The 13,059-nt window shown below is 43.0% G+C and overlaps 1 protein-coding gene across 1 annotated transcript in view; it reads right to left on the reverse strand.

Moving 5' to 3' along the window:
* Positions 1-13,059, reverse strand: part of cntnap5a (contactin associated protein family member 5a) — a 66,686-nt gene that overhangs the window by 9,296 nt on the left and 44,331 nt on the right. The window contains exons 10-17 of the mRNA XM_048238944.1: positions 12,621-12,786; positions 8,638-8,744; positions 7,935-8,054; positions 6,021-6,221; positions 3,318-3,474; positions 2,991-3,118; positions 1,925-2,095; positions 395-613 (exon numbers count right to left, since the gene is read on the reverse strand). Of these exons, the coding sequence (XP_048094901.1) occupies positions 395-613; positions 1,925-2,095; positions 2,991-3,118; positions 3,318-3,474; positions 6,021-6,221; positions 7,935-8,054; positions 8,638-8,744; positions 12,621-12,786 (1,269 nt within the window). The remainder of the gene's footprint in view (positions 1-394; positions 614-1,924; positions 2,096-2,990; positions 3,119-3,317; positions 3,475-6,020; positions 6,222-7,934; positions 8,055-8,637; positions 8,745-12,620; positions 12,787-13,059) is intronic.

The following is a 13,059-nucleotide window of genomic DNA, read 5'->3' on the forward strand; positions in this document are numbered from 1 at the left end:
ATCTATCTATCTATCTATTGTGTGTGTGTGTGTGTGTGTGTGTGTGTGTGTGTGAGTGTGTGTGTGTGTGTGTGTGTGTGTGTGTGTGCGTGTGTGTGCGTGTGTGTGTATTTGTTTAAAAAAAAAAAACTATTACCAATTCTCCACGATAACTGGAAATGACTAATGAGATATTAGGCTTGTGCTAACGTGGCTCTTGGCAAGAGGGTAATGATGGGCGAATCAGCCATTTAAAAACTTGCCAAGACTCAAGGCCTTTATCCTCTGCTCTATTGCCTCAACATTTTGAGCGGTTGCTAAATCATCATATCAACGAAGGGCGCAAAAAAAGAATGTGAATCATCCTCTAGTCTAGCATGATGACGGATGGAGGAGGCTCAGCACTGTGCCCTACCCACAAACAGCTGGCTGTTGAGCTTGAAGTGGAGGTGTCCGTCCGCTGGTGTTTCCAGGAAGCGCAGCGGCAGCTGGTCCACCTGCAGCGAGGCCTCCTTCACGCTGCGCTCCGCCTGGACCCAGTGCCACTGCCGGTCGTTCAAGGGCACTGGAGACTTTGCAGCCAAGATCACCGGACCGTCACCCACGTCGAAGGAGAAGGTCACTGTTGATGGAGCTGCAGGTGCAAACAGTATAGTGACAATCACACAGACAAACACACATCTCTTTGGAGTTTGGACCCCCTTTTATCAAAACTCATTTGACTCTTATTTGTCATTTATATATACTATGCATTGTACTTTACCTGAGGAAATACTTTACTACAGTTAGGTCCATAAGTATTTGGACAGTGACACATTTTTGTCATTTTATCTCTGAAGGCTACACCACCCCAATGGATCTGAAGAAAAGCAATCAAGATGTGCTTGAAGTGTACGCTTTCAGCTTTAATCCGATGCTTTGAACAAATATATTGCATTGCCTATTAAGGAATTTCAGCCATTTTTATACACTGTTACTTTTTTGAGGCTCAGAAGTATATGGATAGTTGACCGATAAGCAGCTTCATGGCCTATTGTGGCCTATCTCCTCGCTATTCCATGACAAATGAAGCAGATAAGAGGTCAGGGATCATTCCACACATTTTTATTTACATTTTGGTAACTGTTCATTGGAACTCTCCATATGTGGTCCAAATTAGGCTGAGAAAATAACATACCACATCATCTGTCAAACATGGTGAAGGTAGTGTAGTAAACGGGCATGTATGGCCTGCCTGAATAACTGAAGGCTGAAAGAAGTCAGTCAACTGACTTCAACCTAACTGTGTGCTTTTCACTGACTGAATAACTGAAGGCTGAAAGAAGTCAGTCAACTGACCTCAACCTAACTGTATGCTTTTCACTGACTGAATAACTGAAGGCTGAAAGAAGCTGCAACTGACTGAGGTTGCAGTAAAGGCCTGGCAAAGCATCTCACGGAAGGAAATACAGCGTTTGATGATGTCTATGGGTTCCAAACTTCAGGCAGTCATTGACTGTTAAAGCTTTTCCTCCAAGTATTAAATATAATTACTATAATGATAGTTATGATTGCTTTGCTTCAGATCCATTGTGGTGGTGTGTAGAGGTAAAATTACAAAAACTGTCACTGGCCATGCTTTTGGACCTAACTACATTAAAACCCCTAATTCTAAGATAATCCTTTGGTAACCTCATGTGCATTTTGTAATGACATGAACAAGAAGTACACTTTACGTTTCATGAATTTCATGAATTTTATTTTTTTAAATTTAATGAGTTTCATTTCGTGAATTTCATCTGAACTAATTTCATGAATTAAACATTAAAGGAACACACAGCAGGCATTTGTACTTCCAGGACAGGGTTAAGTCATAAGGCACATGATCGAGTACTTCATCAAGGTATTTTGATTTTTGTCTGTGACCAAAAGCAAACAAACAAGAAAGCAAAGGAATGCTCCTCACAGCTGAGCTGGACCCTTATGAAGTCCTTGAGTCCGAGGTTTTCCAGGAAGACTCCCGAGGGAGCGGCGGTTTTGAAGTAGAAGGAGATGTCAACGCTTAGAGTGGACTGCATAGTGGGGAAGTGCAGGTAGGATGACTCCTGGTAGAAGGACGCCGCATTCCACAATGATCCTACGTGGAAATAGGAGAATGTTTCACAATTTCCATGTTGACTCTGGGACAACTGGCATACATCCATGTCTTCCTCCAGTAATAGCACACCAGGGGCTATTCCAAGAGCCTAGATTAGTTAGGGGCAAGCCTGGCTAAATTAGAGTAAGAGTAAGTGGTTACCTCTGAAGTGGTTACCTCTGTGGCCTTTTGTTTTCCAGGGAAAATGAAGCCATGGGCCTCCTATATTAGTAATAACCCCTTGGTCTAATATTTAATTTATTTTATTTACACAAGGATCTGGCACATGGTAATCATCGGGTGATTTATTATATAAAAGCACTGTAAATATTTTGCTGACATAAACTTCTCCTTGCTCTCCTTGCTGAGAAATCCAACTGCTGGCAAAGCCATTCACAGATATTATGAGGGCCGGGTGCCTATTGATCTCTCTGTTTATTGTTTAGAAGTTTATTGTGAGCTACATCTTATCACTGCACTGAGATCCACTGAGAAATCAAGGAAAGGCGGATGTAGCTCTGCAGGCTGCTCGATTAGCATGTGTTTACTTTGGTTACTGTGGCGAGGGAAGTCGAAGGGGAATGCAAAAGCCTTGTGCGGTCTCGCAGAATTAGAACCCACATGCACTTGTCTGGCATATGCATGACATGCATTTACTAGAAACCTGGCACATTATATAATAGTTTAAGAACTAAAATCAGAAATACAAAAGAAAACCCTGGAAAAAAGTCAGAGGGCAAAAGGGCAGATGCTTGAGTGGTGATGTAAGGTGTGTTCAGTTTTACAGGTATTCAGCATGGCACACAGGTCAGGAGAACCAAGGACAAAGTTGTGAACTTCTCATTTATCAACTGTAATTAAATTAATGATTTAAAAAAAAGAACCGATCACCTACTGTCACCATAGCAGCGGAGAGGTCCAACGTTATAGACAGCCTCTGACCCTGGTCTGTGAGTGTCTCCAATGATAATCTCTCTCATGGGTAAGTGGTCTTTATATGAAAGAATGCCTGTGTCATTCACCCTGCAAAAAATGTAAATACCTATTACTCAAAGAATCCTCATGGTCTTTGGTGCTCAGCCGACGTGTCCTCCAGTATAACTCAAAGGGTGATCATAAAATCATGCTATAAAACGTATAGACCAGATGTTCGAACACTTCATTGCGTACAACAATGTAACTGTAAAAGTAAAGAAGAGCAACGAGTTCCTGCGATGCGTACCACGTCTCTCTATCGGCGTCACAGTTGCAGAAGTAGTTCATGTCCACGCAGCGCTCGTCCAGGCTGCAGGAGCACTGCTGCACCCCGGGCAGGAAGCCGCCCCAGTAGGTCCGCTTCTCACCGCTCCGGTCCAGCCACCAGGACAGAGGCGTACCGTCTATCCCGCCCACACACCCAAACGAGAGAGAGAGAGAGAGAGCCAGAGACCATTTATTACATTACAGTCCATACAATAATCTAACAGTGGCCATTTTACAAAGTTGCAGTGCAGATGTTCGATGTGCTGATAAAGGATTGTCTCGCATACAGGGTGGTGGGGCAGGGGATGCTGAGCTTGCTGTAGCGTCCCTAAAAATAGGGCCCTAAAATGCACTGGCCCATCTGTAGGAGCTCTGAGGCACCAGAGGCTGGTGCCTTCCCATATTTCCACACTGCAGCAGAAATATGCTGAATAGCGTCTAGCCTCCAAGGTGGTTGAATGGAGTTTTATGATCTTTATGCTTTTGTGGACAGGTACATGTCAGTGCACTGGGTAGGTAATACCACTATGTAAGTGAATTTACATATTTATTACATGCTTTTTTGGTATATTTTCATTGGTTACGTTTCCACCTGTCACCTTGTTTATGCGCTCTCTCATACCACTTGTTGACAAAACTGCTGGCAAAACTGTCTACGATCATTGATTTTCGATATGTTTGCATGTAAGACCAAGATCTGGGGTTAACATTGTACTTGAACCCTGTCTTTAGCAGCCATCTTATAACAATGTGGTGTCACCAGTAATAATCACTTTTGATTATGATGTTATGATGACAGTGTAATAACATGTGACAATTACCAACAATGGTAACATGACATGTCAAATAATTGAACATCAGCTGCCATTATGTTTGTGCAATCTACCATTACATTATGAAATGCTTTGCTTGCATTCAAAAATGACACTGCAGATTTATTCTCAGTTTGTGATCACTGCTCTCCAAACGATAACTAAAGAAAGGTCTTAAATTATGAGCAAATCTGATTAGCACTTAATTTATAATCTACAGTAGGGAGTTCATCTGTTAGCAAAGGCAACGGGTATCAAACACATACTGCTATCTAACTGATATTTAATTGCCAAGCTCATTTGGACAGTCATCAAAAAAGTCTACTATACAGTAAATTAAGTTATTAAGATATGTCCAAATAAATCAGTGACGTCAGAGAAAGTTCTGATGAGGAAATATGGCTTTGAGATTCTGGGACTTCAGCCAGAAAAAAAATGAAGAAGGAAGGCTGTGCACATTTAACTGAGTAAGTTCTATTTCATAAATGTGCAACACCCTTGAGGCATTCAGAATGTGCTCCACCCTTGAGGCATTCAGAATGTGCTCCACCCATGTGCTCCACCCTTGAGGCATTCAGAATGTGCTCCACCCATGTGCTCCACCCTTGAGGCATTCAGAATGTGCTCCACCCTTGAGGCATTCAGAATGTGCTCCACCCTTGAGGCATTCAGAATGTGCTCCACCCATGTGCTCCACCCTTGAGGCATTCAGAATGTGCTCCACCCCATTTGTGCTCCACCCCTTGAGGCATTCAGAATGTGTGCTCCACCCATGTGCTCCACCCATGTGCTCCACCCTTGAGGCATTCAGAATGTGCTCCACCCATGTGCTCCACCCTTGAGGCATTCAGAATGTGCTCCACCCTTGAGGCATTCAGAATGTGCTCCACCCATGTGCTCCACCCATGTGCTCCACCCTTGAGGCATTCAGAATGTGCTCCACCCATGTGCTCCACCCATGTGCTCCACCCTTGAGGCATTCAGAATGTGCTCCACCCATGTGCTCCACCCTTGAGGCATTCAGAATGTGCTCCACCCTTGAGGCATTCAGAATGTGCTCCACCCATGTGCTCCACCCATGAGGCATTCAGAATGTGCTCCACCCTTGAGGCATTCAGAATGTGCTCCACCCTTGAGGCATTCAGAATGTGCTTCAACATTTCATTGCAGTTTTCCTTGTTTTTGTCTTTGTTCCATTACACTTGCTTCACACTGTCAGTTCCAGCTGATATGTGTGAGTGTGGAGTCATCTAAGTTGTAAGTACAAGTTGCAGGAGATATATTTCCCTATTTCCCACCCTAACCAGGATAAGAGGCAGCCACATTACTACAAGACATGACCATTACTTTAACCCAAAAACAAAATATATTTTAACAGCTTATTTGAATCCACAAGAAAGGTTTTTCATGTAGATATCAGTAAACAATAAAAAAAAACCAATTATGTTTTCTTTCAGATCCACAGCTCTGCAGAAAAAAATAAATAAAGCACATTCCTATTCGTAATGACCCGGAGGTTTGGGAATAATACACTGCTTTATTGTTTGCTGTGGCACGTTTTGCTTGCCTCGGAGGGATAGAGCTTCATCAATTTTTCATAAATTAAGATCCTGTGCGTGACCATCCCACAGCGTAGAAAAAGCGGACACAATAGAGGAAGTCTAATGATTGGTGTGACTCTCTCAGTCCCCTGGGTGATGGCACACAAACTTTGTTTTGAAGGACCCGGTGCACACACTAAGCTGCCACATTGAATATGTTTGCTCGAAGTCTCAGTGGTATCCTATCAAGCCAAGGAGAGGTGACATTACCACATTTTTTTCCATCTTGAAAGACATGGAAAGACATCAAATGTTGTTGGTAGGACTTACCCCAGTTGTTGAAAAGGCGGGACTTCCTGCACTGGTACACCACTTCCTGTTGACACTGGTCTGAGCCAGCCACCAGGGCATGGAGCTGGTCAGGTGAGGCACTGTAGTTGAACTGCATCACGTGTGGCCTCGCTAGGGTGGAGCCCTGAACCTTCACGGCATTTGTGGTGTTGTGAAGAACTACAGTCCACACGTTTTGTTCTGCAAGACAAATAATCAACACTTGCTCAATTCCATGACAAAATCATCATCAACCTGTTAGCAAAAATTCAGGTGTAAGATTAACACTTTTCAAAATAAGCGCAGCCACGGAAGTTCAGAAGTTGTCAAATGCTTGTTTCCAAAGTGCAACAATATATGGCCAAAGCTTTGATTAACTGTGTGATAATCAATTTCTCTTGTCTCATTTTGAAATGAAAGTACTTGTTCAACCTGCCGACAAATACTTTCTTGTTGCATTAGCAGTAGGGTGTGTGCATCCCACAGAGATTTAAAACCAATCTGTGTACTGGGCAGAGTGGTGGTGGCTCCCTCCCTGCATGCAGAGCACTGTGTACTGGGCAGAGTGGTGCTGGCTCCCTCCCTGCATGCAGAGCACTGTAGAGCAGCACGCTAGCTCTCTTCAGCTTCCTTCTCACAGCACATTCCATTGAGACACAAGCTGAATCAAAATGGCTCTGTGAGCACTTTCTCTTCAGACTCTCAGCTATTTAACAGCTGCGACTAGCTAGTCAGCTGTTCTTAAGGGTTGTAGTTCAATGTAATTATAAAGGACTTTTAGTAGCCTTTTAGCGACAACCCTTTTCCTTACCCTAGCGCTAACCCTAAATGCACCTTCTTGCTATATGTTCTTCTATAAGATGAGTATTTAAATAAGTAATGTGGTAAGAATAGAATACCCAATGACACATATGAGACAAGTGCAGTGCTTTCATTTTCACTGTCATCTACTGTGCTAAGAGTACCTTGTTCCATGTTTGACACAAAGTATAGTCATCTTATAAGCAGGGATGTCAGTGGCCATAGTTTCTGTGTCTATCATCATCACCACTCTTGTCCTTGTTGCAGGGGTCAACCACAACACACAGAACTGTTATGCAAGCACTGGCTTGATAATGTAAGCTTCCAGGCTAGAGGATTGACCCTTGCTGTGGGGGCTTACTACAGGCCTTACTTGGTTAAGGCCTGTTCAAACCTAGCTGGAAGACAGGAACCAAAAACATGTTTGACCTACAGTGGGGGGTTGTGTGTGTGCGCCTCTGAAAAATAATACTGAATGACTGAATGAGATATTTGAAGAAATCTCATGGATCTGGAAAAAGCTTTCAGTCAGGGAAATCTTAGAATGTCTGTTTGAAGTCTGTTGTGAAGCTTTCTTTTTTCTCAAAAGAAAGTAACATCAAACTTTTGCCTTAGAGACTAATAAAAAGTTTTTTTCTATCACTAAAAAAACTTCATAGCTCACACAAACTCAGGCTAAATCTACACCATGACTTTCTAGTTTGAAGGTATACTGTTTATTTATTTGCACCTTTTTGATCTCAGACGTTGACACACCAATGTTTCTTTTAGCCTGTTTAACATGTATTAATTATCTTAAACATATAAATAAAAGTGAAGACAGTGAGAAATGAAGTCCATTTCCTTGGCATGGCATACTGGTCCCTTTAAGCTTTGATATGGATTTGAGTTTAACAGTCCTTTACTCTAAAATAAAGCCTCTCAATATCATAGATTATGGACAAAGGATTATCATAGATTGCAAATTTATGGATTATGATTATGGTGATCTTAATCCTCTGTTGCTGATGTGCTAGCAAAAAAAAAGAAAGGAAAAAAAGAGAAAAAAGTAAAGCACACCGAGAGCAAAATGACAGTTGGAATATGTGCTCTCTGATTTATTAGACCTCTCACCTGTCATATTACAGTACACCTGCATGGGCCCCAGTGGTCCACTCCCATCTGGATCGATGGAGAAGTAGCCTGAAGAGCTGCCTATTAGTCGGTATGCTTCACACGACGCCTCGTAGATAGCTGGACAAAAAAAAACAGAAAAAAAGTGTACATTTGTGAGCAGACACACTAAAATTAGCCCTGAACATTATCTCAGCACCTTAGAGGAAATGCTATGAATGCTGATCCCTGAGGTTACAAAGACATATGGGCTACCATATTAGTTTCCTGGTAATTAAGTTTTAACAAATGCTAATGGAAATGTTGAAGTCAATTAGCGCTGATTTTCTGGTGTTAAAGTGTTTAGGGGGCAGGCACTAAGTAGCTGAGAAAAAAGCCTAAATTTAGGTGAGTCTTTCATTTACACTTTAAAAAACACTTTAGAGGGCTTTAGAAACTTCAGAGAGCTTCTCCAAAATGAGCCGTCTTAGATCGCTATCAATTTATCGTAAAATAATCACAACCACATTAAGGTTTTTATGAAAGAACATTCCTGCCAATTTATTTAACATAAATACTCCCATAAATCAACTACATGTTTCTTTTTACCTTTCTCCCATCAACTTTAACACCCTCCCTGATGGCAATAACATCTCAGTAATGACAGAGATGCCCTGTGGGACCTATTGTACCACACATCGTAGGCAGAGACGGGAGGACTCACGCTTATGGCAGGTGGCTCCGCTGTAACCAGTCCCAGTGCAGTCACACTGGAAGGAGCTCCAGGACTGGGAACACTGGCCTCCATGCTCGCAGAAGGTGGGGAGACACCTGTGGTGGGGAGATAAGGAGAGACCAGTGAGGATGATAAAGCTCCAGCTCTGAGCAGAGTGGGTTTACTGGACAATGTATGCATTGATGTATGGTCATTAGTTTTAATATCATTCACACTATATACATTTGTGATGAAATGAGAATTTATTAAGGATGCTGAACCATATTATGACTAATGCTGCGCAATGCCAGCTTACTCACTAAAAGCTCTGTCCAGTTCAAAGTTCACTCAAAGTTCCTGTCTTTTGAAGATTATTAAACTATTTTAAAAGCCCCATATTTAGTCTGACATTAGTGAAGTTTAGTTTCTTCTTTGGTCACAGTGAACTTGGAAACACTTCTTAGATATCTATGGGGCAAAATGCAAGAATGCTAAATGAAACAGAATAGAATAGGAAACAGGAGGAGGAGGAGAAATTGCTGACTATAAATATAGTGGAATATGGGCCCCTTGGGAGGCAGACCAAAATCTTCTCTCACATCCACAGCACCCAGTGGTGCAAACAGTCTGACTGCAACACAATGCACAAGCTTTCTCCTTTACCTTTACGGTTAAGGCCAAAAAGCAACTTCAAACATTTGCTGACAGTATGGAAACTTTTAAATTGAAGTGTGAATAAATCTGCATACAGTATAAAGGTTCAAAATGACTCCCTTGTACTGTAATGTCAAGAGAGTTACAGAGAGTCGACTCAAACTGACATTTGTTGAAATTCCTGTGACAGCAGTATTTTTTTTTTCTGAAACAAACGTTTTTCTCCACTAATCTCTCCTTAGAAGTAAGACACGAATTTTGTCTCATGACACTTAAGTTTCAAAGAGAGACGTTTAACATCTGTGGACAGATGAAGTGGTAACATAAAAGACATAAAAAGCCCACTATATTTTAATCTTATTTTGAGTTATTACCAATAAATGGCAAAAAATAAAGAATACTGAGCCATTAAATGTCTGATCGTCTGGTCTTAGACAGCTTTCCACTGGTGGCCGACAATCTGGACTTTGAGCGATGATTCTTACAAAGTCTTACATAAGACAAAGACATGCCCTGGCTGGACACAGTTCAAATAGCCACAGTGGCTGCTGCAGACGGCTTTGATGTTGCATATAATCCTCTTGCGTCAACAAGTCATTCTCAAGCAGAAGTGCTTCAACTTGTTTTCTTACTCTTCATGAATTTAGACAAGCAGTGGTGCATCCGTCAATCACCGGTAGGACAGTCTCTCATTTTTATACACTGCTGGACCAGACCCTCTCTGCCTCCTCCCCACAACAAACAAATAAATCCCCCCCCAAACAAACACCGGGGATAAATCTGCTGAAAACAACCTGCACTTTTAAACTGCTCCAGAGAGAGAAGGCCGCGTGGAGACCATTTGATTAATAGCGCCTTCATCACGCCTCCTTAAATTTCGCAATTACAAGCTTTTTAGGAGCAGGTATATTATTTCAGAAGCCTTTGTTCCTATGTGCTCTCTCTCTCTGTCTCTCTGTCTCTCTGGAGCGGTGCTTTATGAAGGGCTGTATGCACAACCACAGCTATTTCGGTTCCCATTAAACTACTGTGGAGAGGGGCTGGCCGACTGGCTGTGGCATGGCTAATGTGTCGAGTGATGGTTTAATTATCACTGCGCTATTTCTAGTTCACGCTAGACGCAGACACCAGTTTCGCTTGGCCATAAAATGACAGTGTCTAACCTGTGCAAGTGTCTCTCTGGCTGTAAACTGTGTGATGAAGTTTTAGAGGTTACTGAGTATCCACTGTGACTGACAAGCTAATGTGCAGCATCGGAGTTAACACTATGTATACTTAAACTGCAACGGTGCAACGTGTCAATTATGTTGATTGGTGTCAAATCCATAAATCACTGGAAATCAAAAATCAAATAATAACATAATTACTGCACTATAAGCATCCCCCTTAAATACCAAGATGTCAGTTTTGTCAAGTTTTGCAAGGCAAATGAGCTACTGCTAGGCCTTTTTTCTTGCTGCAGCTCTACTCTATTCTTAAAAGGCACATCACACATTCTGATTAAGACTAAAAGGGTTTGACTACCACGGCTTACGTGGATGCTTTTAAGCAGAACATGATCTACTGGGAAAAGCTGTACAGACATCATCATCATCAACATCAACAACAACAACAACAACAACCAAAGCAGTAGCAACGAAACAGCCATTTTGAGGTCCTGATGGGAAGTCAGGCGTCCACGTGATGGGCAGGAGGAGCGGAGATGAGCCGCACAGTGGGAGTTGAGCTCCTCCAGGCCCTGCTCCACTGCTGCCCGTCCCAGCCCTCAGCAGATGCGGCAGCCAGGGGCCAGGCCTGTGCCCCTGCCCATTGGGGGAGACGGGTGGATGGGGAGATTGGGGGGGTACGCGAGAGTGTGGGCAGCGAGTGGCTTCTGCCGCCACCCTGCCAGTCCAGCTGGTGAGCTAAAGCTGCCGCTGCACAGCGTGGCATGGCACAGCACACCGTGGCAGTGGCATGCTGCGGAGTGGGCAATCGACGCAAAGGCGAGGCGAGCAAGGCAGGACCCCAGCCGATGACAGCTGGTCATGAATGATGTAGGAGTGGTGGCGACGGAGGGTTCCTGTCGTGTTCACACACACACACACACACACACACACACACACACACACACACACACACATCTCTGGAGCACGCCAGCGGGATGCAGCTCTAAGGCGATGGAGGGGTGGAAGAGGAGAAAGGAGGGGGAAAAAACGATGAGTTTGACTCTGAAAAGAAATGAGATCAGAGAACTGGCAAAGCAAATTATGGTAATCCTGCGACATGGGGATGATGGCCGATGTCAAGAAATCATCAGTGGTCAGACCCAAAAAAGGGAAGGCTTACTGTAACCTCCGTTGTAAAAAATGATTAACAACTCCTGCTGCAGCTTTACATTTCATTTTCATACCAATGTCAACATAAAATAACGCTGTTGTGAGTTAATTAAAAAAAGTCTTGGCATTGTTATCTTTTCAGAGTAAAAGACCCAATTACTTTACCTGTGGATTTATTGTTTATGCACGGCAAAGCCGCAGTGAAATCAAGCATGTCACCCAAGATCATGGGTTTGAGTGGCCAGGAGGTATTCCTTTTTGCTTTTTTGGCTTTGTATCCAGCCACAAGAAACCCAGCCACAACGTGCGACATTGATTCAGCACTTTTTTTCCCGTCTGCTTTCGCCCTGCCAAACGCCCTGTTCTTAATGGTCTGACCTTCCCCTTGTCTGTCTGATTACCCACCTAACTCTGCTCGAGCGCTAATGAAGGGATAGACACACACACACACACACACACACACACACACACACACACACACACAACACACACACACACACACACACGTACACTTGTTAGTTCTGTCCTGCATTGGATGTCAGTGGCCTCTGGAAGCTGAGGGGAAGTCACAGTGGGCATCCGTCCGGTAATCAAACTCATCAGTCTTATGATCTCTGTCACCAGTAATGGGAGCGCAAGAGGAGGTGAAGTATATGGACGCTTGTTAGTGCGGCTTTAAGCTAAGCTGTCTTACGGATAGATGTCGGCGTTCTCTAATTAGGCTGTTTTGTTGGTGCCGTCCTTCTTGTTGGCTCGATAGGCGAAAGCTTGAAAATAAATGAAATGAAATGAAGCAGAGGAGGAGGGAGGGTCACTTCATTGGGAGTGGACAGCAACATCCAACTTTACTATCAAAGTGTACCCAGGAAGTTTGGAACATTTTTATAAATAAGCCATTTTTTTTTCTGTGCTGGATAAAAGTATGAACACTGAGTTATTCCAGCCTAACACTGTCACTTTTATTTTCTCGCCAATTCAAACCATGTCACACACTTCATCCAATCTTGCTCGCCATCATACCTGTCACGGATCCCACAGATGTCAAACTGGAGCTGGTTATAAGTTCCCAGTCTGCCTCTCTGCACAAGGATGAAGTCGATTGGTTGGTTGTTGATGAGGATAAGACGCATGCACCCCTGAAAGGCCGTTGTGGGGTTGGTACAGTCTCCATCATCCGCAGGACAACCTGAAAGCACCAACATGCTGCATAAAACACTGTGTGACACATTAACTCTCAGAAACAAGTGTACACTCTATGTCATATAGACTTTCAAACCTAAAGATAAAGCTATATGCTTATTAGTTAGTTATAATTTAGACTGAACTGCATAGAACAATACTATAAAGATAAATACTATATATTTTTAGTATATCACAGTTCACATCACCGTAGTAGTTGACATGTATGCATATTCAAACTTACAGTAATGGTCATGCCATGGTCATGTGAACTACTGCA

This window comes from Alosa alosa, chromosome 3, assembly GCF_017589495.1.
Source record: "Alosa alosa isolate M-15738 ecotype Scorff River chromosome 3, AALO_Geno_1.1, whole genome shotgun sequence".
NCBI lineage: Eukaryota > Metazoa > Chordata > Actinopteri > Clupeiformes > Clupeidae > Alosa > Alosa alosa.